Genomic DNA, 21,832 nt, shown 5'->3' with positions numbered 1-21,832 from the left:
ATGGGCAAAGATGGCTTAGACATGAAAGCAGTGTCCCCCTCACTAAATAAGAAAGAAGCTGTTAGAAATGTTTCACGTAAATTTTTTTCAATTGCTGTTTTCAAAATCTAAAATTCAATATCTGCACGTTAGCCCAACGAAAACCTGAAGTCCAAAATTCTTACAGGAAAGTTTAAATTAGTGCCATGTAATGTGCAAGATTCTCATAGGAGAGATTAATTTAGTAAAATACTTGTTTTTCAGCAGATGGGGCCAAAGATTCCATAATACTACTGAAAGCTTAGATTCTGCTAGTTTGATCATTAGTTTCTACTCCATGAAAATTAGTGATGGACCTCTTTTATGACACCGTGTAAATGTTCTAGCAAGGCAGAGTAGAAAATGAGCATGCCAGTCTTGCTGCAGTGATCAACCAAGTCAAAGCAACATATGATAGCCCCAAGCAACAAGGCTCATTAATAAGACCACATCAAGTAAGAGTCAAGATTGATTAACAGATAAAATTGAGCTGTAGATATTTTAGGTAAAAGCAGAGTTCTGGGATTACACTTGCATCAAGTCTGTAAAGGAATTTTTAATGTATTTTGCTACTGATTTACTTGATAATTCAGAAATTATTTTTATTTTGGTATAACCATTCTCAAGAAAAAATGTCAATTTAAATCCAGTAATATAATTAGCAATCCATATTAAAAGATATTACTTTTTTTTAATAACATGATGGTAAGTTTATTTTATTTATTTATTTAGTTTATTTGGTTGCGTGGGGTCTAGCTTTTGGCACGTGGGTTCCTTAGTTGAGGCTCCAGGCCTCCTTAGTTGAGGCAGGTGGGCTCCTTAGTTGCAGCTCGCCAGCTTCTTAGTTGTGGTATGCATGTGGGATCTAGTTCCCCGACCAGGGATCGAACCTGGGCCCCCTGCATTGGGAGTACAGAGTCTTGTCCATTGCGCCACCAGGGAAGTCCCAAAAGATATTAATTTTATACTGTCCTGAGGAGGTAGAAAAAATGCACTGCCAAAAGTCACATGATTTCATTATTTTTCTCCTCCAAAGATATTTTTAAATACAAGACATGTAGAGATTATTTTTTGAAGAAAAATAATTATCTCTTCTACTCTGTGCCAAATGGTTTGGAAACATGCACCATTTCTCTCTGATGATAAACTATGTGGTATTGCTTCTACTTTTAAAAACAAAGAAAAAATGTGTTTACAGTTTCCCTTTGAGGCTCTTTAGAAAGAATTCTTGAACACTTAGTGAACAGTAAATAAATGTTAAACAAAAAGCTGGTTCAAAATTGGAAACAAATAGCAATGTCCCACTTGATTCACTGGCCACCAAAGTACAGTATTTACAGAATCAGTTGATATAATTTTCAGTTTTGATAAACTATGAAAGAACTTCAGTCCCAGCTAACAATGCACAATGGCTGGTGTGTTTTGAACACACACATCTTCCCACTTGTTATGCCTTCACACTGATTAGCATGTTTTTAAAAATTGTCAACCTTTTCCTAATGGATACAGGAATTGACAACATTGAATATTTTGGAATTCTTCTGCTTTCTTAAAAGATCCTTACGGCAGTATAGCTCTTCTTTAAACTTTGCTGCAACTCTATTGGGTTTTCTGCTATATTAATATTGTAATCACGTACCTGCCCAGGAAATTTATTCAGATACATTCTATAGACTGCAAATAAATTTTTTTGCCCTATGTCAGTTGTCCAGGTCATATCCTCTCCTGGATTAAGATAACTCACATTAGTCAGGAGTCTTTTGGTTGCCAGTGATAGAAGCCAAACTTGAGCTAAGTTAGGCAAAAGTGGGTTTTATTGGAAGGATTGGGGTGTCTCACAGCTAAATTGCCTGAAAGAAAAGCAGGGGAGCAGCTGTGTCCCAGGGACAGCTGGAAACAGGGACACAGCTGCAGCTGGGACTCATGCTCTCTGCCTTGGCCTCTCCTGTGCATTCCCTTCATTCCCTCTTACTGTGGATCAGATTTCTCTTACCGGTGGGGTACACAGCCTTGGGTCCTATGACACTTTCGTGCAAATTAGAAGGTGGAGGAAGCTTCACAGTTGCATAGTTTGGTGAGCAGAGGCATCTTTGTGAATTGAAAAAAGCATTCCTTTTTCTTGGATGCAGCTCTATACCAAGGCCCAAGGTTTGGTCAGCAAAAGTAAGTGAGATTTCAGCCACTCCACTCTTCTCTTGCACAAACTACAAACTGAACCTAGTGACCAAGCATGGCCTCTAATTTCTCCAGCAGCTTCTGTGCTTCTGTAATGCTGAACTCAAGCTTCTCTCAGGTCCACAATAAAATATTCTGTGACTAGGCTCTGACTGGCCCAGCTAAGGTCAGGAAACCACTCATGACCAGTCAGCTATGGCCAGGGACCCGCAGCATTTGCTAGTCTACTGTAGACCCTTCCCTTGGCGTTGGGGCCACGCTCAGAAGAGAACAACTTCTTGGTGAGTTAGGCAGCCAATCTGTTGGCAGCTCCTACCCAGGTTTCGTACTTTTTTCGGAGAAAATTACATAAACTGATACTCACTTATTTCACTATTATCAAATATTATTGAATAAGCTGAGGAAATATTTATGTTTTTCATTATGATTGAAAGAGTTTGAGGATTTAACTGCCAATGATTTAGTTTTAAATTTGGTAGGAATGAACTCAAAGCTAGAAATCAGGATATTTTCCCTTTATCTTACATTGTGATGTCTCAAAACTGTCTTTATGCTTATGACATAGATTCACAATGCTTCCCACCCTACCTATATCACCATTTTCAAAGAAATATAATATTTTCAGTGATGTGTTCAGAGAACATTTTACTTTCTTCAGCTTGTTTGAAATGAACTATGGCTATCTATTGGTATTAGTTCATTATCAAATTTATCTCCACTCCAAAATTACAGTGATTCTAACGCATTTAACGTATATTTTTCAGAGTGTTTTTTCCAAATAGAAACTTTTTAAAATTATAAATTATTTGTATCTGCTACTGAATTTTTGCAGAATAATTGGTACAAATAACAGAATGTCTCTCTTTTTTTTTTTTTTTTTTTTCCTGGCCATGCCACGCAGCTTGTGGGAAGGGATTGAACCCTGGCCACGGCAGTGAAAGCACCGAGTCCTAACCACTGGACCACCAGGAACACCCAGAATGTCTCTTTCTTGATAACACTGCATTTCAACCTTCAGAAATAGGAGCGAGGAAATCTTTAAAACTTCATCATTTGTCTTAAATTTTTGTACTTCTGAAGGTAAATATAGGTTGATATGTTAACTTCACAATTCCCAAACCATGCACAATTCGCAATCCACATGTAAGGTCCTAGCCTAAAACCACTGTATTCCTTACATTTACATCACTTCTAGATTTACCCCAATCAATTAGTGTTATTTGTGATAATTATAAGAATAAAATACTAAGTTTTCAGCACCATGCTTATTTTTTTTTTACATTTTTATTGGAGTATAATTGCTTTACGATGGTATGTTAGTTTCTGCTTTAACAAAGTGATTCTCCAGTAGGTCTCTGTCTTTATTCCTGTTTTACCCCTAGGTTCTTCATAACATTTTTTTTTTCTTAAATTCCATATATATGTGTTAGCATACGGTATTTGTCCTTCTCTTTCTGACTTACTTCACTCTGTATGACAGACTCTAGATCTATCCACCTCATTACAAATAGCTCAATTTCGTTTCTTTTTATGGCTGAGTAATATTCCATTGTATATATGTGCCACATCTTCTTTATCCATTCATCCGACGACGGGCACTTAGGTTGTTTCCATCTCCGGGCTATTGTAAATAGAGCTGCAATGAACATTTTGGTACATGACTCTTTCTGAATTCTGGTTTCCTCAGGGTATATACCTAGTAGTGGGATTGCTGGGTCATATGGTAGTTCTATTTGTAGTTTTTTAAGGAACCTCCATACTGTTCTCCATAGTGGCTGAACCAATTCACATTCCCACCAGCAGTGCAAGAGTGTTCCCTTTTCTCCACACCCTCTCCAGCATTTATTGTTTCTAGATTTTTTGATGATGGCCATTCTGACTGGTGTGAGATGATATCTCATTGTAGTTTTGATTTGCATTTCTCTAATGATTAATGATGTTGAGCATTCTTTCATGTGTTTGTTGGCAGTCTGTATATCTTCTTTGGAGAAATGTCTATTTAGGTCTTCTGCCCATTTTTGGATTGGGTTGTTTATTTTTTTGTTATTGAGCTGCATGAGCTGCCTGTAAATTTTAGAGATTAATCCTTTGTCAGTTGATTCATTTGCAAATATTTTCTCCCATTCTGAGGGCTGTCTTTTGGTCTTGTTTATGGTTTCCTTTGCTGTGCAAAAGCTTTGAAGTTTCATTAGGTCCCATTTGTTTATTTTTGTTTTTATCTCCATTACTCTAGGAGATGGGTCAAGAAGGATCTTGCTGTGATTTATGTCATAGAGTGTTCTGCCTATGTTTTCCTCTAAGAGTTTGATAGTTTCTGGCCTTACATTTAGGTCTTTAATCCATTTTGAGCTTATTTTTGTGTATGGTGTTAGGGAGTGATCTAATCTCATACTTTTACATGTACCTGTCCAGTTTTCCCAGCACCACTTATTGAAGAGGCTGTCCTTTCTCCACTGTACGTTCCTGCCACCTTTATCAAAGATAAGGTGACCATATGTGCATGGGTTTATCTCTGGGCTTTCTATCCTATTCCATTGATCTATCTTTCTGTTTTTGTGCCAGTACCATACTGTCTTGATTACTGTAGCTTTGTAGTATAGTCTGAAGTCAGGCAGCCTGATTCCTCCAGCTCCATTTTTTGTTCTCAAGATTGCTTTGGCTATTCGGGGTCTTTTGTGTTTCCATACAAATTGTGAAATTTTTTGTTCTAGTTCTGTGAAAAATGCCAGTGGTAGTTTGATAGGGATTGCATTGAATCTATAGATTGCTTTGGGGAGTAGAGTCATTTTCACAATGTTGATTCTTCCAATCCAAGAACATGGTATATCTCTCCATCTGTTTGTATCATCTTTAATTTCTTTCATCAGTGTCTTATAATTTTCTGCATACAGGTCTTTTGTCTCCTTAGGTAGGTTTATTCCTAGATATTTTATTCTTTTTGTTGCAATGGTAAATGGGAGTGTTTTCTTGATTTCACTTTCTGATTTTTCATCATTAGTGTATAGGAATGCCAGAGATTTCTGTGCATTAATTTTGTATGCTGCAAGTTTACCAAATTCATTGATTAGCTCTAGTAGTTTTCTGGTAGCATCTTTAGGATTCTCTATGTATAGTATCATGTCATCTGCAATCAGTGACAGCTTTACTTCATCTTTTCCGATTTGGATTCCTTTTATTTCCTTTTCTTTTCTGATTTCTGTGGCTAAAACTTCCAAAACTATGTTGAATAAGAGTGGTGAGAGTGGGCAACCTTGTCTTGTTCTTGATATTAGTGGAAATGGTTTCAGTTTTTCACCATTGAGGACGATATTGGCTGTTGGTTTGTCGTATATGGCCTTTATTATGTTGAGGGAAGTTTCCTGTATGCCTACTTTCTGGAGGGTTTTTAATCATAAATGGGTGTTGAATTTTGTCAAAAGCTTTCTCTGCATCTATTGAGATGACCATATGGTTTTTCTCCTTCAGTTTGTTAATATGGTGTATCACGTTGATTGATTTGCATATATTGAAGAATCCTTGCGTTCCTGGAATAAACCCCACTTGATCATGGTGTATGATCCGTTTAATGTGCTGTTGGATTCTGTTTGCTAGTATTTTGTTGAGGATTTTTGCATCTATGTTCATCAGTGATATTGGCCTGTAGTTTTCTTTCTTTGTGACATCCTTGTCTGGTTTTGGTATCAGGGTGATGGTGGCCTTGTAGAAAGAGTTTGGGAGTGTTCTTCCCTCTGTTATATTTTGGAAGAGTTTGAGAAGGATAGGTGTTGGCTCTTCTCTAAGTGTTTGATAGAATTCGCCTGTGAAGCCATCTGGTCCTGGGCTTTTGTTTCTTGGAAGATTTTTAATCACAGTTTCAATTTCAGTGCTTGTGATTGGTCTGTTCATATTTTCTATTTCTTCCTGATTCAGTCTTGGCAGGTTGTGCATTTCTAAGCATTTGTCCATTTCTTCCAGGTTGTCCATTTTATTGGCATAGAGTTGCTTGTAGTAATCCCTCATGATCTTTTGTATTTCTGCAGTGTCAGTTGTTACCTCTCCTTTTTCATTTCTAATTCTATTGAGTTGAGTCTTCTCCCTTTTTTTCTTGATGAGTCTGGCTAGTGGTTTATCAATTTTGTTTATCTTCTCAAAGAACCAGCTTTTAGTTTTATTGATCTTTGCTATCGTTTCCTTCATTTCTTTTTCATTTATTTCTGATCTGATCTTTATGATTTCTTTCCTTCTGCTAACTTTGGGATTTTTTTGTTCTTTCTCTGATTGCTTTAGGTGCAAGGTTAGGTTGTTTATTCGAGATGTTTCCTGTTTCGTAAGGTAGGATTGTATTGCTGTAAACTTCCCTCTTAGAACTGCTTTTGCTGCAACCCATAGGTTTTGGGTTGTCATGTCTCCATCGTCATTTGTTTCTAGGTATTTTTTGATTTCCTCTTTGATTTCTTCGGTGATCACTTCGTTATTAAGTAGTGTATTGTTTAGCCTCCATGTGTTTGTATTTTTTACTGCTCTTTTCCTATAATTGATATCTAATCTCATGGCGTTGTGGTCGGAAAAGATACTTGATACAATTTCAATTTTCTTAAATTTACCAAGGCTTGATTTGTGACCCAAGATATGATCTATCCTGGAGAATGTTCCATGAGCACTTGAGAAAAATGTGTATTCTGTTGTTTTTGGATGGAGTGTCCTATAAATATCAATTAAGTCCATCCTGTTTAATGTATCATTTAAAGCTTGTGTTTCCTTATTTATTTTCATTTTGGATGATCTGTCCATTGGTGAAAGTGGGGTGTTGAAGTCCCCTACTATGAATGTGTTACTGTCGATTTCCCCTTTTATGGCTGCTAGTTTTTGCCTTATGTATTGAGGTGCTCCTATGTTGGGTGCATAAATATTTACAATTGTTATATCTTCTTCTTGGATCGATCCCTTAATCATTATGTAGTGTCCTTCTTTGTCTCTTCTGATAGTCCTTATTTTAAAGTCTATTTTGTCTGATATGAGAATTGCTACTCCAGCTTTCTTTTGGTTTCCATTTGCATGGAATATCTTTTTCCATCCCCTTACTTTCAGTCTGTATGTGTCTCTAGGTCTGAAGTGGGTCTCTTGTAGACAGCATATATATGGGTCTTGTTTTTGTATCCATTCAGCCAATCTGTGTCTTTTGGTGGGAGCATTTAGTCCATTTACATTTAAGGTAATTATCGATATGTATGTTCCTATTCCCATTTTCTAAATTGTTTTGGGTTCGTTATTATAGGACTTTTCCTTCTCTTGTGTTTTTGTCTAGAGAAGTTCCTTTAGCATTTGTTGTAAAGCTGGTTTGGTGGTGCTGAACTCTCTCAGCTTTTGCTTGTCTGTAAAGGTTTTAATTTCTCCATCAAATCTGAATGAGATCCTTGCTGGGTAGAGTAATCTTGGTTGCAGGTTTTTCTCCTTCATCACTTTCAGTATGTCCTGCCACTCCCTTCTGGCTTGTAGAGTTTCTGCTGAGAGATCAGCTGTTAACCTTATGGGGATTCCCTTGTGTGTTATTTGTTGTTTTTCCCTTGCTGCTTTTAATATGCTTTCTTTGTATTTAGTTTTTGACAGTTTGATTAATATGTGTCTTGGCGTATTTCTCCTTGAATTTATCCTGTATGGGACTCTCTGTGCTTCCTGGACTTGATTAACGATTTCCTTTCCCATATTAGGGAAGTTTTCAACTATAATCTCTTCAAATATTTTCTCAGTCCCTTTCTTTTTCTCTTCTTCTTCTGGAACCCCTATAATTCGAATGTTGGTGCGTTTAATGTTGTCCCAGAGGTCTCTGAGACTGTCCTCAGTTCTTTTCATTCTTTTTTCTTTATTCTGCTCTGCAGTAGTTATTTCCACTATTTTATCTTCCAGGTCACTTATCCGTTCTTCTGCCTCATTTATTCTGCTATTGATCCCATCTAGAGTATTTTTCATTTCATTTATTGTGTTGTTCATCATTGTCTGTTTCATCTTTATTTCTTCTAGGTCCTTGTTAACTGCTTCTTGCATTTTGTCCATTCTATTTCCAAGATTTTGGATCATCTTTACTATCATTATTCTGAACTCTTTTTCAGGTAGACTGCCTATTTCCTCTTCATTTGTTAGGTCTGGTGGGTTTTTATCCTGCTCCTTCATCTGCTGTGTGTTTTTCTGTCTTCTCATTTTGCTTATCTTACTGTGATTGGGTTCACCTTTTTGCAGGCTGCAAGTTCGTAGCTCCCGTTGTTTTTGATGTCTGTCTCCAGTGGCTAAGGTTGGTTCAGTGCGTTGTGTAGGCTTCCTGGTGGAGGGGACTAGTGGCTGTGTTGTGGTGTATGAGGCTAGATCTTGTCTCTCTAGTGGGCAGGTCCACGTCTGGTGGTGTGTTTTGGGGTGTCTGTGGACTTATTATGATTTTAGGCAGCCTCTCTGCTAGTGGGTGGGGTTGTGTTCCTGTTTTGCTATATGGTTGGGGATGTTGTCTTTCTGGTGGGCAGGTCCACGTCTGGTGGTGTGTTTTGGGGTGTCTGTGGCCTTATTATGATTTTAGGCAGCCTCTCTGCTAATGGGTGGGGTTGTGTTCCTGTCTTGCTAGTTGTTTGGCATAGGGTGTCCAGCACTGTAGCTTGCTGGTCGTTGAGTGGAGCTGGGTGTTGGTGTTGAGATGGAGATCTCTGGGAGATTTTCTCCATTTGATATTACGTGGAGCTGGGAGGTCTCTTGTGGACCAGTGTCCTGAAGTTGACTCTTCCACCTCAGAGGCACAGCACTGACTCCTGGCTGCAGCACCAAGAGCCTTTTGGGAGGTCTGAGGTCTTCTGCCAGCATTCAGTTTCTATTCTATAGGAGTTGTTCCACATGTAGATGTACTTCTGATGTATCTGTGGGGAGGAAGGTGATCTCTGCGTCTTACTCTTCCCTTCCTCAACTACTTCTGATGTATCTGTGGGGAGGAAGGTGATCTCTGCGTCTTACTCTTCCGCCATCTTCCTCAGCACAATTCTTGACTAGGCATATTCTCAGAGGTATTTGAGAAAACTAAGAACACAGCCTTTTATTTTGACATAATTTTTAGAAAACTGTAGTTACCTCGGGGAGCAGTGGTGGTGAGGGTGGGGTGGAGATCACACCTAAGTGTAGTTATAATATTTAAAGAGCCTCAGCGTCACCAGTCATTAGGAAAATGCAAGTCAAAACCGTAAGATACCATTTCATACCTGCTAGGATGGCTATTATAAAACAAAACAAAGCAAAACAGAAAATAGCAAGTGTTGGTGAGGATATGGAGAAATTGGAACCCTTGTGCACTACAGATGGAATGTAAAAGGATTCAGCTGTTACAGAAAACAGTCGTTCTTACGAAAATTAAATATATATTTACCATTTGATCCAGCAATTCCACTTCTGGGTACTTACCCCCCCCCCGAAAAAAAATTGAAAGCAGAGACTTGAACAGAGGTGCACATTTGTGCACCTATGTTCATAGCAATATTATTCACAGTAGCCAAAATATGCAAACAGTGCAAATAACTTGGGAACAATGAATGGGTAAGCAAAATGTGGTATATATAGACAATGAATATTATTTAGCCTTGAAAAGGGAAGGAATTCTAATATATGCTACAACATGGATGAACCTTGAAGATTACACTAAATGAAATAAGCCAGGCACAAAAAGAACATCATATTTGATTTATGTGGGTACCTACAGTAGTCAAATTCATAGACACAGAAAGTAGAATGGTGCTTGGCAGGAGGATGAGGGAATAGGGTTATTGTTTAATGGGTATAGAATTTTAGTTTGGTAAGATTAAAAATTTCTGGAAATGGATAGTAGTAATGGTTGTACGACATTGTAAATGTACTTGGCACTACTGAACTATACACTTAAAAGTGGTTAAAATGGTAAATTTTATGGCGTGTATATTTTGCCATGATAAAAAGAGGGTCAACATCAAAAAAACACTTGTGCAGGCAAGAACATCAGTTAGGTAGGGATAATGCCATTGGAGTATCATCAGTTGAATTGAACAAAGTGCTCATAGTTTAACTTTTTCTATTGTAACTCAAAGAAAAATAGAATATTTTTATACTATGACAGGACACAATTTATAAAGCTGATGTCTGATGACCACCACTATTTTTCTTCCCTTTGGGAATTTGGAAGGAGGCATATTTCTTCACCAGCTGTAGCTCCCCAGAGCAATCCCACATACTCTCCAACTTTGTCCTCCCTGGGAATCTACTTAATCACTCCCAGGGCTTAATCTTCTGCTTGTATGCTGATATTTCCCAAATCTATGTTTCCACCCCAGAACTGCCTGCTGAATATCTCCACTTGGATGTCATCGTAGGGACCTCAAAGTCAGTATATCAAATCCGAGCCCATCTTTTCTCCCACTTGTTCGTAATCCCCTGGCCCCTCCTCTGGCATTCTCCTCTCAGTTATGCGCACCACCACCTCACTATCCAGCCAGCCAAGCGCTAAACCCCAGTCATTCCAACAGACTTCTCCCTCCTCTTCATCACCAGTAAGCCACCAGCCTGCTGTGTCTCCAGTCCCTCCCCTCTTACTGCCTTTGCTCAGGCCTCTGCTCCCCACCCCACCCCCACTCTGCTGCCAGAGTGAATTTACCACTCTTGGCAGCCACTGGATTAAAATCTGCAATAGCCTCCTGCGTGATAAAACCCATATTCTGTAGCATGCAACAATGTCTTAGCGATTCTGCCCAGAGCCCGCTCCTGTTGGGGTGTGCCCTGCACCTGTGGGCCACTCAGAGATCACTTCATAGGTGCTCAGGAAATCTCAGTTGAGTCAATAATAATCATCAGTTCATCAGTCTGATCCCTGGCTCCCTTTCTAGCCTACTCTTTCAGCACTCCTCCATCCATACCCTCCACTCCAGCCTGCTTTACTTCTTGGTGTTTCCCTGGGCAAGATAAGCTATTCCTGCCTCCCTATCTTTGCAGGGGAGTTAAGTGACTTGTTTAGGAACCCAGCGTTGTCATGTGTCACCCTGAGCAACGTATTTAACCCGACTAGACTTCAGGTTCCTTGCCTGTAAAACAGAGTAAATGCCTACCTCACAAAATTGTAGTAAGCATATAGTGAGATAACATATGCAGAAGTGGTCTGTAAACCATAAAAAAGCTATAAAATGTTATTTTGTAATTCATCAAAGCCTAGCTTTAATGCTGCCACTTCCAACAAGCCTTTTCGATACCCTAAGCAGAAACCATCCTCCTCCTCTTGGAAGCCCCACCATACATAGCCCGTATGCTCTCATGGATTCCATCACACTCCTTAACTTATCCAAGTTCATGTCTCATGTCTACAGCTAGACCACAAACTCCATGAAGTCAGCATCCATTCCTACTCCATGGCTCTCCCTCTACCCTATCAAGGTCTCAAGGGTCTAGAGTCTTTCAAAGAGAATCAGCTTCTAAGATTTGAAGAGGTGGAGACTAAACGTTCCTAGTGGTGATGTAGCAGGAAGGCTTCTGTTTGCCATGCCCCGTGGGGTCACGGATCCACCTCCAAATGACGAGTCCATCCACTGTGGGCTGGAATGACAGTAGCTGACCCACCCGCTGCCAGTCCTCAAGCCCGGACTGCGTTAGACATGGCTGGTCAATCACAGATCCTGTTCTGCTGAGCGTGGAGGGTTCCAGCAACTTTTCCAGCACAGCTCCAGGTAGCCATGACTAGTTGATCAATTTCAGCACAAGAGAGAAAAATCCTTTGCCATCCACTAAGCTCAGAGATGCCTGCAAATTGCTGGCCTAAAGTCACTAGAGAGCAAGGTAAAGGGTTAAAAAAAGGGAGGGATGACTTCAGATCTGGCATGTGGGCTAGTTGGGCTTTAAAGTAGATGTCAGTCCCTGGGTGCTGGCTCAGAGCAGGCTATTTCAGAGGACACGGCCCTCACTATATTTATGCACAGAGATTTTGTCCCAAACTGAAAGGTCGAAGATTCCCAAAGGCATCCCCTTCAGGAACCCCAGAAACCTCTTTGATGGGGGAGGGAGGCTGAGGGTCTTGGTTTCCCACGAAATGGCCCCACCTCAGTTTACTTAGTGCTCAGCTACTCATGTCTTCCTAAAAAGGTGCCAACAGAGTATCAGCCTGTTTTCCTCCACAAAGGGATTACGTGTAATTAAAGGGGATTATGCTTTGAAGGAAGAAACTAGCCTTTAATCAGCCAGAGAAGGACACAGCAGCCTGAGCTGGAGGTGCTCTGGGCGCCATGTATGCCTGTTGCTGCCTCTGAGCCCCAGCCGTAGACAGAGGGCTAGGAGTGGGTCTCCCAGTCTTCCGTGGTCAACAGCATGGGCTTTGCTAGACAGATCAAGCTTCTGCTCTGGAAGAACTGGACCCTGCGGAAAAGGCAAAAGGTAACAGGTGCAGCTTGTGGTCTCAAACTGAGGAGGTGTGGAGCAAATAGACAGTGGAGAGAGTGGGTGGGGTGGGAGTGGGTAAAGTGAGTAGCCACTGGGCTGGTTGCCATTTATCACTGAAGCAGCAGGTAACTGTCTCCTCCGTGAGCCTCTCTGACAAATGTCCTTCACGGGAAGATGTGCTTCTCTGTCCTGAGGTAGCTGCCTTCCACCTACAGCCCAGCACAGCCATATTATAAAGTCTGCTTTTGCCTGCCCTGAACATGAATCCATTGCCTGCCCGTCCCTCCCCTGCCCCTAGTTTTTAAACCTGCTCCTCTGTCCATATGCCCTTGTGCAGCCGTACTGTGCGGCAGGAAGAGCCCTAAGTCCTGAAGATCAGGCTCAAAGGGAAACCATGCTCTCTAAGAACTTTCCAATCCAATGATACTATGTTTCATTGGTTCTACAAAGCACACCGGTTTTTCACATTTCTGCAATTGGACTGCAGCTCACAATCAAGTGACACATTCTTTTAGTGTGCAAAAAATAACAGTGCGTTTAACAATTGATGGTGTCTTAGATTCAATGAGATATCTTATCAACAACCACAGATGTTTACTGAGACTTCCAGTGAGCACACATGAGACTGGGCTGGACCAGGGACTTAAAAGACACAGATCCTATGCACTTCAAGTCTGGCTGTGAGAACCCAAAATATGTTTTGAGACCAAGAGCAAGAAAAAGGAACATAGTCCAAATATCCCCTGAGAACAGGCAAGAGCCACAGGTGATCAGGGATCCCGGGGGTATACATGTTAATCTGACTGGCCTTTGTAAAGTTTTTCTAAGAAAGGGTAAAGAGTGAATATATAACTATAAAGAAATAATGCACATTGCTATGGCCTCAGGGGCATGGCAATGCCAGATGACTAAAGGAGCCGAGAGAAGATGGAGGGGGGGAGGATTGAGGGGTGGGCAGGGTTGGGATTAGAGGGAGCCAGGCAAAGCAGGAGAGCTTGGAAGGAGACAGGGAGGAAGACGGGCTGTAGGGAAGAAGAGAACAGATCTGTTCCAAGCCTCGATTCAGAGTGGGTTTGTGTGGGCAGGACAGGGTTTTTGTGGGCGTTGGAAAGAAGGTTAGAGAGGGAAGGGGGCCAACAGGTGGAACATCTGAAGACCTATGATGAGCGTCTCAGTCAGGGTCCAGTCAGAGGGACTCTAATGCAAGGAGGTGTTAGCTAGTACAAAGCTGGTAACTGAGGATGTAACAGAACTCCAGGGTGACATGGAGGTAGCAATTGCAGGATGCAGCTACCACCCCTAGAGCTGAGAGAACCAAAGGGAGAAAGCGGAATACAGAGGAGAAGAACACAGAGGAGATGTTAGCAGAGGTGGAACTCAGCCCTGTGGGTGAGGGATTCAGTGAGGCTGCTGCTGGGGTCTCTGAGCCCAGTCTTAGGCCCAGACCCAGGAAGAAGCAGCCCTGGCTGGCAAAAGGGTTTGAGACTGAGGTAGAATAGCTTAATAACTGGCATGAAAGGGAGCAGCAAGGGACACAATCCAACCATGTGCACAGATGATCCTTCCCACTTGTATGGCTTGGGCAGGACTTAGGGAGGCTGGAGGGGAAAGACAAGTTAGGACCCCCTCCCACAGGGAGACACCAGTGTCCTCAGGCTGCTTTCCTTTGTCAAAGCTGGTGTGATTTTCAAATTAGCACTGAAGTTTTTTGCTATCCCAGGAGCCAAGTGCTAAGGGTAATCAGAGACTCAATCTCTTATTTCTGGGAGCTTCCTTTCTAGAATGCAAATAGGCAAAATTGAAACAGACTCATTACTAAATTTGTTCACTTATTCATTTAATAACATTTGTTATTAAAGGAACCTTCAATTAACAAATACTTAATAATTGCCAGGCACTGTGCCAGGTGCTGGGTACACAGTGACCAACAAGACAATCACGGTCCCTGACTGCATGATGCTTATAATCTATGGGATGCTGAGAAATTAACATTCTCACTCAGTTTGACTCTCAGTGTGCTCTTCATGGTCCTCAAAAAATGTACCCAAGGACTACAGCTGCTGGCCTGAAATGATTCCATTCCTGTGGCAAAGCATGTTGACGTTACAGAGAATAATCCTATTTTCAGTCACAGGGTTTGGCTCGGAGGCCCTCACAGTCTCTGCTTCCTTTTGCTGGTGTTGGTAGGTGGCCCCTGTTCAGGGACTCTGTCTTCTCCAGTGTGCTTCCTAGGGGAGCCCATTGCCAGCCCCTCTGCAGCGAGATGGGGCCTTCCAGGGTGAGGACCTTGACTGCGGGAATCTCCCAGGAAGCACCTAGTTGGGGCTGACATTTGTATGATGACATCCTGATGGCCTGGAAATTGAGGTCTCTGTCTGGTGTGCCTCCAGCTAGCTTCCCCTCTGCTCCCACATTCCGAAAATTTTCAGGATGTCTGGGTTTGATGGAGATATCCCCACAGCCCCTAAAAGCTCTTATGTAAAAGCTCTTATGGCTCCTTCTGTAAACTTTTGAAGCTTCTGCCTTCACAAAATGGTGACTCTAAGAAAGAAAAATACAACACACGCAGCCCATAACTCAGCTCCTAGGTTTTTAATTCCTCAAACTTTCATGGTTTTTGATGTTTACTATTGTGAGCAGAGCAGGAGCAAAAACCAGATACCAAATTTCCCCATTCCTCCTCTCTTTATCACTAAGAGCATAAATGAAAGTCTTCAGATCTCTGCTTTCCTCCCTCCCTTTTTTTCTTCCTCTGTTGACATTATTAAGTATTACTAAGTGCCTGGCACTGCACTAAGTATCACCTCATTTAACCCTCACCTCAATTCCTTGAGAGAGCTACCACTGTTTTCCGCCATGGGTACTGATGAGGTTGTTGAGGCTTCAGATATTAGTGACTGGTGGGGCTGGATCCAGGACTCCACGACAGGCAGACATGTCAGTTACCCCACACTGCCCCCATGTATAAAGCCCCGTATAATTAGCTGGTCAGGAAGACCACAAAGATAGGGTGACTGTATAATTTATCATCCAATCCAGGGTAGGTTTAAAAGTGAAAGGAGGCACTATTAATAATAATAGTAATAATTAATAATTGCACCAGCACAATAAGTGTAAACTGATACTGGACCTGGCAAACCAGGCTGTATGGTCACCCTCTACGTCCTATATAGCCAGCTGAGTTAGACAGCCCCTGCCCTCATGGAATTCAGAGCCAGGTGGAAGCAGGTGCCTGTGCACAATTGCTGAGTGGAAAACCATGTGCAACTGTGGAGTAGAAGGAAGCTTGGGGTGGGGGATGAGGATGAGCTCTGGGAGCTCAGAAGAGAGACTGGGGTTGGCAGGAGTAAGAGAAGCCTCCACAAGGAGTTCGTTCCCAGAGCATGTGTTTCCAGAGATAAGACCTCTCCCACTGGTGGGGACAAATACATGTGCGCCCACATTTCGATGGGTCAGGCACTGTGTTGGGATGGTTTATAAAGACCATTAGATGTGTCTCTTGCCCCTTAGAGCCCATAGTCTAGGGCCCCTTGGTGTCATCTCCCTGGTCCCAGCTTCCAAATCAGAGCAGGATACTTGGGGAAGCCTAAGGATTCATGAGAGTACGGGGCTTATCATTTCTCGGACCCCAGACCTGGACATCTGGTACCGCTGTGACCTTTGACTTGGGGACCAGAATTAGGTGAGGAAAACCTGGCAGGTTTGGAGAATCTGGGCAGCCAGCTCCAAGCCTTCCCAGGTCCTGGGTCATACTCATCCAGGCTAAGAACCCTGTTTGGGCTCTCGGTGCAGAAGGGAGAATCCTGCAGCTCATTTCAATATTTGACCACCCGCTTTCAAATTGAAAACAGAGTAGGAGGGAAGAAAACCTAACTGGCCAAGATTTAAAACAACAAGCACGACTCTGCCCTTCCCTGTGACCCCTCGTCCCCTAAGTAGGTTGAGTGATAAAGAGAGGGGGAGGGGAGGGGAAAAAAAAAAAAGGGAACAAGGAAATACCAGTTTGGAAAAAAAAAATTTCCACCGGCCCCTTCTGAGCTTCGGCTGGGCTTAATTAAAGTTACAGACATGTTTAAAGAGAAGGGGTGTGGGGAGTCAGAGCTGCTCTGAAAACATGTTTTTAATTACACTGTGGAATTTCTCCCTAGGGTATGCCTGTGCACAGTTGAGCATCAAGGACAAAGATGCTGCTCTGAGGTTGGGGTGCTGAGTCCACAATTCTGGGGGAGGGAGAAGAGGTTGTTGTGAGGACGTGCCGGGCTAGAAGGGCTAGAAAAGAATTACCGGTGGTCTTTGTGCAGGGAGTGAAGTGTGAAATGCAGCCCTTCCAAAACAAATGCTTGCAGAGTTGGAGCAGTAACACTGACTTATCAAAAAATGCTTTTCAAAGATTACCAACCACTACCTGTGCGAGTGGTTCTCAGCCCCCGTTGCACATTAGAACTACCTGAGAAGTGTTAAAAAAAACAAACAAAAGACACCAAGCTGATGTCCCACGGCCAGGCATCCTGATGTAATTGATGTGGGGCATGGCCCAAACTCCCCACAGGATTCCTGCCTGCAGCTGTGTGAGAACCGCAGACCTAGGTCAACGAAGGTGATCATTGGAGAGGCAGAGACTATAGGCAGAAGACAGCAGCCCTAATTCAGAGATATGGTGAAGAGGAACACCTGCAAATCTGTACTAGTCCTAGCACTAGGCAAAGGATGAAGGAGGAAAGGAAAATTCTGATCTGGCCTCCTCCTGATGGGTGGACTTCCAAAGACCAGATACTTCAAAAATACAAGAGTGAGTGAGTGAGTGGGTGAGTAGATGAGAGTGTGTGACTCACATGGCAAAGAGAGATGAGATGCACTAGCTTAAGTTTAGGAATTTTATCCATGGGGCAGGTAAGACAGGCTGGCTGACCCTCCCATGGTCCAGGGTCTTCTAACATATGGAGTAGGGGACAGTGTGTGGTTAGTTTTCTCAGGAAGCCCCATGTTTCCAAACTGACAACTGAGCAGTTCTGACTCCAGAAAGGGAGAAAAGGAGGAAACATGAATGTGAGTGGAGGGCAGACCTCGGAGTTGCAGATAATTTTAATTATAACTCCTTGCTCTTCAGCCTTTATAATGTGCTGTCACCTACAATGTCCTTGTGACCCTTGTGAGAGTCAATAGAATGTTACCATGTGCCAGACTCTGCTTTAGGTGTTTTACACAGTGAACTCATTTCATCCTCACAGCTGCTCTGAGAGGTAGGTCCTGATATCACCCCCATTTTACAGAAGACACCCTGAGGCATGGAGAGGTAGAATGGGTTACCCAAGGTTGTACAGCTAATAGGGAGTGAAGCTGGCTAAGAACCCCTGGTATTGACACACTCTTAACCCTCAGTATAAGCTGTAGGACAAAATAGTCCCATTTCACAGATGAGAAAACTGAGACTTGGGGATTAAGCAAGCCCCAGAGTGACTCCTAACCTAGCTCTTCCCATTCCCAAATCAACATCAATGTCTTATACACCAGACAATTCCCAGATAGACATTGCTCCATGGAAGGTGGCTGACTTACTAGATAGGAAGCCAGTTTTGCAAGCAGTTGTCTTAAGGAAGAGTCAAATGTGTGGAATCTGGACTGGTTGTCTCATTTCCTTGGTGAGGACACCACAAATAAGTTTTGGTTTCATTGCTTGCATCTATCACTCACATTGCTGTCTTGTGGAACTTGCTCCCCGACCTTGCCCACCGACAGGGCGACCTGGGATGGAAGGCAGGAAGCCAGCATACATGTCCCTGGGGGAAACAGTTTGTTAAGTCTGCAAACGGTTGTTTACCTAAGCCTCTAGTCACCTCCAGCTTTCCAGAGAAGCCTCCTAGACCAGTCTTGACAGAGACTCACTCATTCCCCCAATATTTACAGGGCACTTATTATAAGCTTGGCCCTGTGTTGGGTGTAGTGACAAGAATAGATGTGGTCCCTGTCCTCAGGAAGCTTATAGCTAGTGAGGGGTCCACCTTCATGAAGGAGTAATGACGCTGAAGCACGATGAGTGATAAAACAGGGGAAATGCGCTGCTGTGGGAACAGCTGTGCTGGCTAGTACCCAGCAAAGATGGATGAAGCTGTTAACAGTGAGATAGGGTCACCGGGGACAGTCTTTACTCTTCCTCCCTTGATTTGCATGACCTGGGGGGACTGCCAACATTTCTATGGCTATCAGGTATGCTTGGGGTCAGTCCTCTTAACACGGGATGGGACTTGCCCAATACTGGTGTTTTGCCATTTTCGGGGAGAATGTGTGCCTTAAGGAAAAATCTTCTATTCTTTCTTCTTTCCATAATGTTTGTGTGAGTTTTTCCTCTAAAACATCCTCCCTAGACATATTTTGGATAAAACATTTTGTAAAAAGTTACAACTGCATAATCACCACCTACCCTGAACATCTTTTGCTTTTTCTTCAATGTATTATCTTTTTACCCTCTTCGACTTATGTTATGATTTGTAATAATTCAGTTGCCAGCAGACCTCACCAACAGAAAAGGAACAAAGATTTATTGAGCACCTGCTGTGGTGTCCACTACTTTGCTGAGAGTTGAAGTACATGTCTTTGGAAGGAACAACAAGGGGTTAAATTTAAAAGCATGTGAATAGCCCCTGGCAGATCTATATATACTTAGATTTCTATTCTTAGCCATCTGCCTTAATTCTCCTTTAAATCTTATGAGTTTCCTTCCTAAGGTCTGTGGAATGGGGGTTGGGTAGAAGAACTATTACCTTCCCCAGTACATACCCGCCCACCCTTCCCCCACTAATCCCACACCTCCAACCAGACCCTCATGTGCAGTGCCTCAGGGTGTGGGCTGAAGCAACCAACTTGTTCTCCTTCCTTTGGAGTCAAGAGTCCTTAAACTCTAAATTGAACCTAAATTTAAATACCTACTTTAAATTGTATGTCGGTATCGGCAACCTCTTCCAGTATTATAAAATCCCGCGGCGGCATAAGTTTAAGCAACAAGAAATTGTTGAAGGAAAACGTTGGTATACCCAGATTTCTGGGTTTGACTTTGCTATGGATCACAGTAGTTCACAGAGGCATTTGCATCTTCATTCATTCATTCATTCGTTCAGTGACCTCATATGCAAAGTCTAGCAGCGCTAGAGGAAGACAGGGCTGGTGTGTGTGTGGGAGTGGGGGGAATGTGGAAGAGCACTGAGCCGGGAGACAGGAGGCTGGATTTTGGTTCCAATGCTGTCACTGCTGATGAGACACTGCACAGGCCACCTGCCCTTCCTGGGCCTCTGTTTCCTCATCTGCAGAAGGAGAGGTTACAAGGAGACCTTTACTACCTGCAGCATCAGCATTACCTGTGAGCTTGTTAGACACGTGAGATCTGATGGGGTCTTACAGAATCAGAATTTGCATTCGTGTGCACAGCAACGTCCAAGGGCATATCTTGATGACCTTTGACGAAAGTACTGTGCTAATGCAGTTTTCTAAAATAGAGGCAGAATGGAACCCAGAGGGACACCAAGTCTTGTTAGTCTAATATATCAAAGTAGAGGCAGTATGGGAGATGGGATTTTACGAAAAGGAAGTCCTTTAGGTAAATACACCACAACCAAAGTCCTATTGCATAGACAGGCGCTGAAATGAAGTATGTCTGCTTTGGGTATGCTTCCTGTAATCTCTTAGCATCACTGGTCTTTCTCTCTTTTTGTTTTGTTTTCCCAGATTCGCTTTGTGGTGGAACTTGTGTGGCCTTTATCTTTATTTCTGGTCCTGATCTGGTTAAGGAATGTCAACCCACTCTATAGCCAACATGAATGTAAGCATAATGGGGGTGAGGGCAGGGGGAGCCTTGGCAGGCCTGGAGGGCCTATCCATTTGCTTAGAAAGGTTTTGGGGGCTGGGGGGTGCCAGGATCTGATCTGCTTATCATCATTTTATGCCTACGATGCAGAAAACAGAGATTCATCGGCATTATGCAAACTAACTTTTAAATCCTACACATTCTATGCAAATACTTACATGCGGTTACTGAAGAATTGTGTAATTACTTTTTATTTGGTTGTTTTTTTCCTATACCTAAACTCTTCCTAACTTCAAAGGGAGCAGATTATAGATGAGTTCTTTGAAATATTTTGGAGACAGTTCAGAGATATGTTAGACATGTTGCTAAAGAAAAATGAGAAGGGACAAAAAATAGTATATTAATAATATAGTATTTCTTGGACCCCAGAGGTGTCCTGGGACCGAAGATGAGCCTGTAAGTACCTCTTTTGTACTATGCCCCTCAGAGAAAGCCTTCATCTGGTTTCTGGCCAGGATGACATCTTCTGGCTCTAGACAGCTGAGGTGAGGGCCTCAGGAGTTACACACAGCTGCTTAGTCCCCTATTCTTGCTCCTCAGCCTCTTGTTTTTAAGTTTCAGGCCCCAAGTTCTGACTCAGCCTCCTGCGCATCAAACTCTTGCCTCTTTACCTCACCCCACAAGGAGCCCATAACCTGCGCCTGGGCCCCCTCTTGCATGCTTGGGGGTGGATGCTCAATACATAGTTGTGGAAGGAATAGATGGACCTCTTCTCCTCCTCAAGCATCAGCAACTCGCAGAGGCTTCTTGCGCTAACGTCTCTCTGCCTCTCCCCATCCCCCACCAAAACGATGTGCTTCTCCTCTGTTCCCCCTTCACACTTCCATCCATGCCTCTATTAGGACATTTGTCCATCTCTCCACTACACTGGGAGCTTGAGAGAAGAGACCCTGTCTCCAGCACTCTGCACAGGGCCTGGCATATATTAGATGTTACTGCTTCGTTTTTTTATTTTTTAACAAATTTATTTATTTATTTTATTTTTAGCTGCATTGGGTCTTCGTTGCGCTGTGTGGGCTTTTTATTGCGGTGGCTTCTCTAGTTGTGGAGCACGGCCTTCAGTAGCTGTGGCTCCCGGGCTCTGGAGCTCAGGCTCAGTAGTTGCAGCGCACGGGCTTAGTTGCCCCGCGGCATGTGGGATCTTCCCAGACCAGGGATTGAACCCGTGTCCCCTGCATTGGCAGGCGGATTCTTAACCAATGCGCCACCAGGGAAGTCCCACCCCTGCTTCTTAAATGTTGGTGAATGAAGGAAAGCACCAGAAGGGCAGGGGTCCTTCCTGCAGAGGCTCTAGATCCTAGGGCCTGCGTCCTACTTAGTGTCAATGACTAACTCCTTGTCTTCATTTCCTGTATTAAAGGCCATTTTCCCAACAAGGCGATGCCCTCAGCA

General features: G+C 42.8%; 1 protein-coding gene across 1 annotated transcript in view; it reads left to right on the top strand.

Moving 5' to 3' along the window:
* Nucleotides 1-12,507: 12,507 nt before the first annotated feature.
* Nucleotides 12,508-21,832, top strand: part of ABCA4 (ATP binding cassette subfamily A member 4) — a 130,898-nt gene continuing 121,573 nt past the window's right edge. Inside the window, 3 exon segments of the mRNA XM_007468108.1 lie at nucleotides 12,508-12,579; nucleotides 20,302-20,395; nucleotides 21,801-21,832. The exon segment at nucleotides 21,801-21,832 is cut by the window's right edge and continues 9 nt beyond it. Of these exon segments, the coding sequence (XP_007468170.1) occupies nucleotides 12,514-12,579; nucleotides 20,302-20,395; nucleotides 21,801-21,832 (192 nt within the window). The 5' untranslated portion in view covers nucleotides 12,508-12,513.

Source organism: Lipotes vexillifer, unplaced genomic scaffold, assembly GCF_000442215.2.
Source record: "Lipotes vexillifer unplaced genomic scaffold, Lipotes_vexillifer_v1.1 scaffold905, whole genome shotgun sequence".
Classification (NCBI taxonomy): domain Eukaryota; kingdom Metazoa; phylum Chordata; class Mammalia; order Artiodactyla; family Lipotidae; genus Lipotes; species Lipotes vexillifer.
This window is presented reverse-complemented; position numbering and strand designations above follow the sequence as displayed.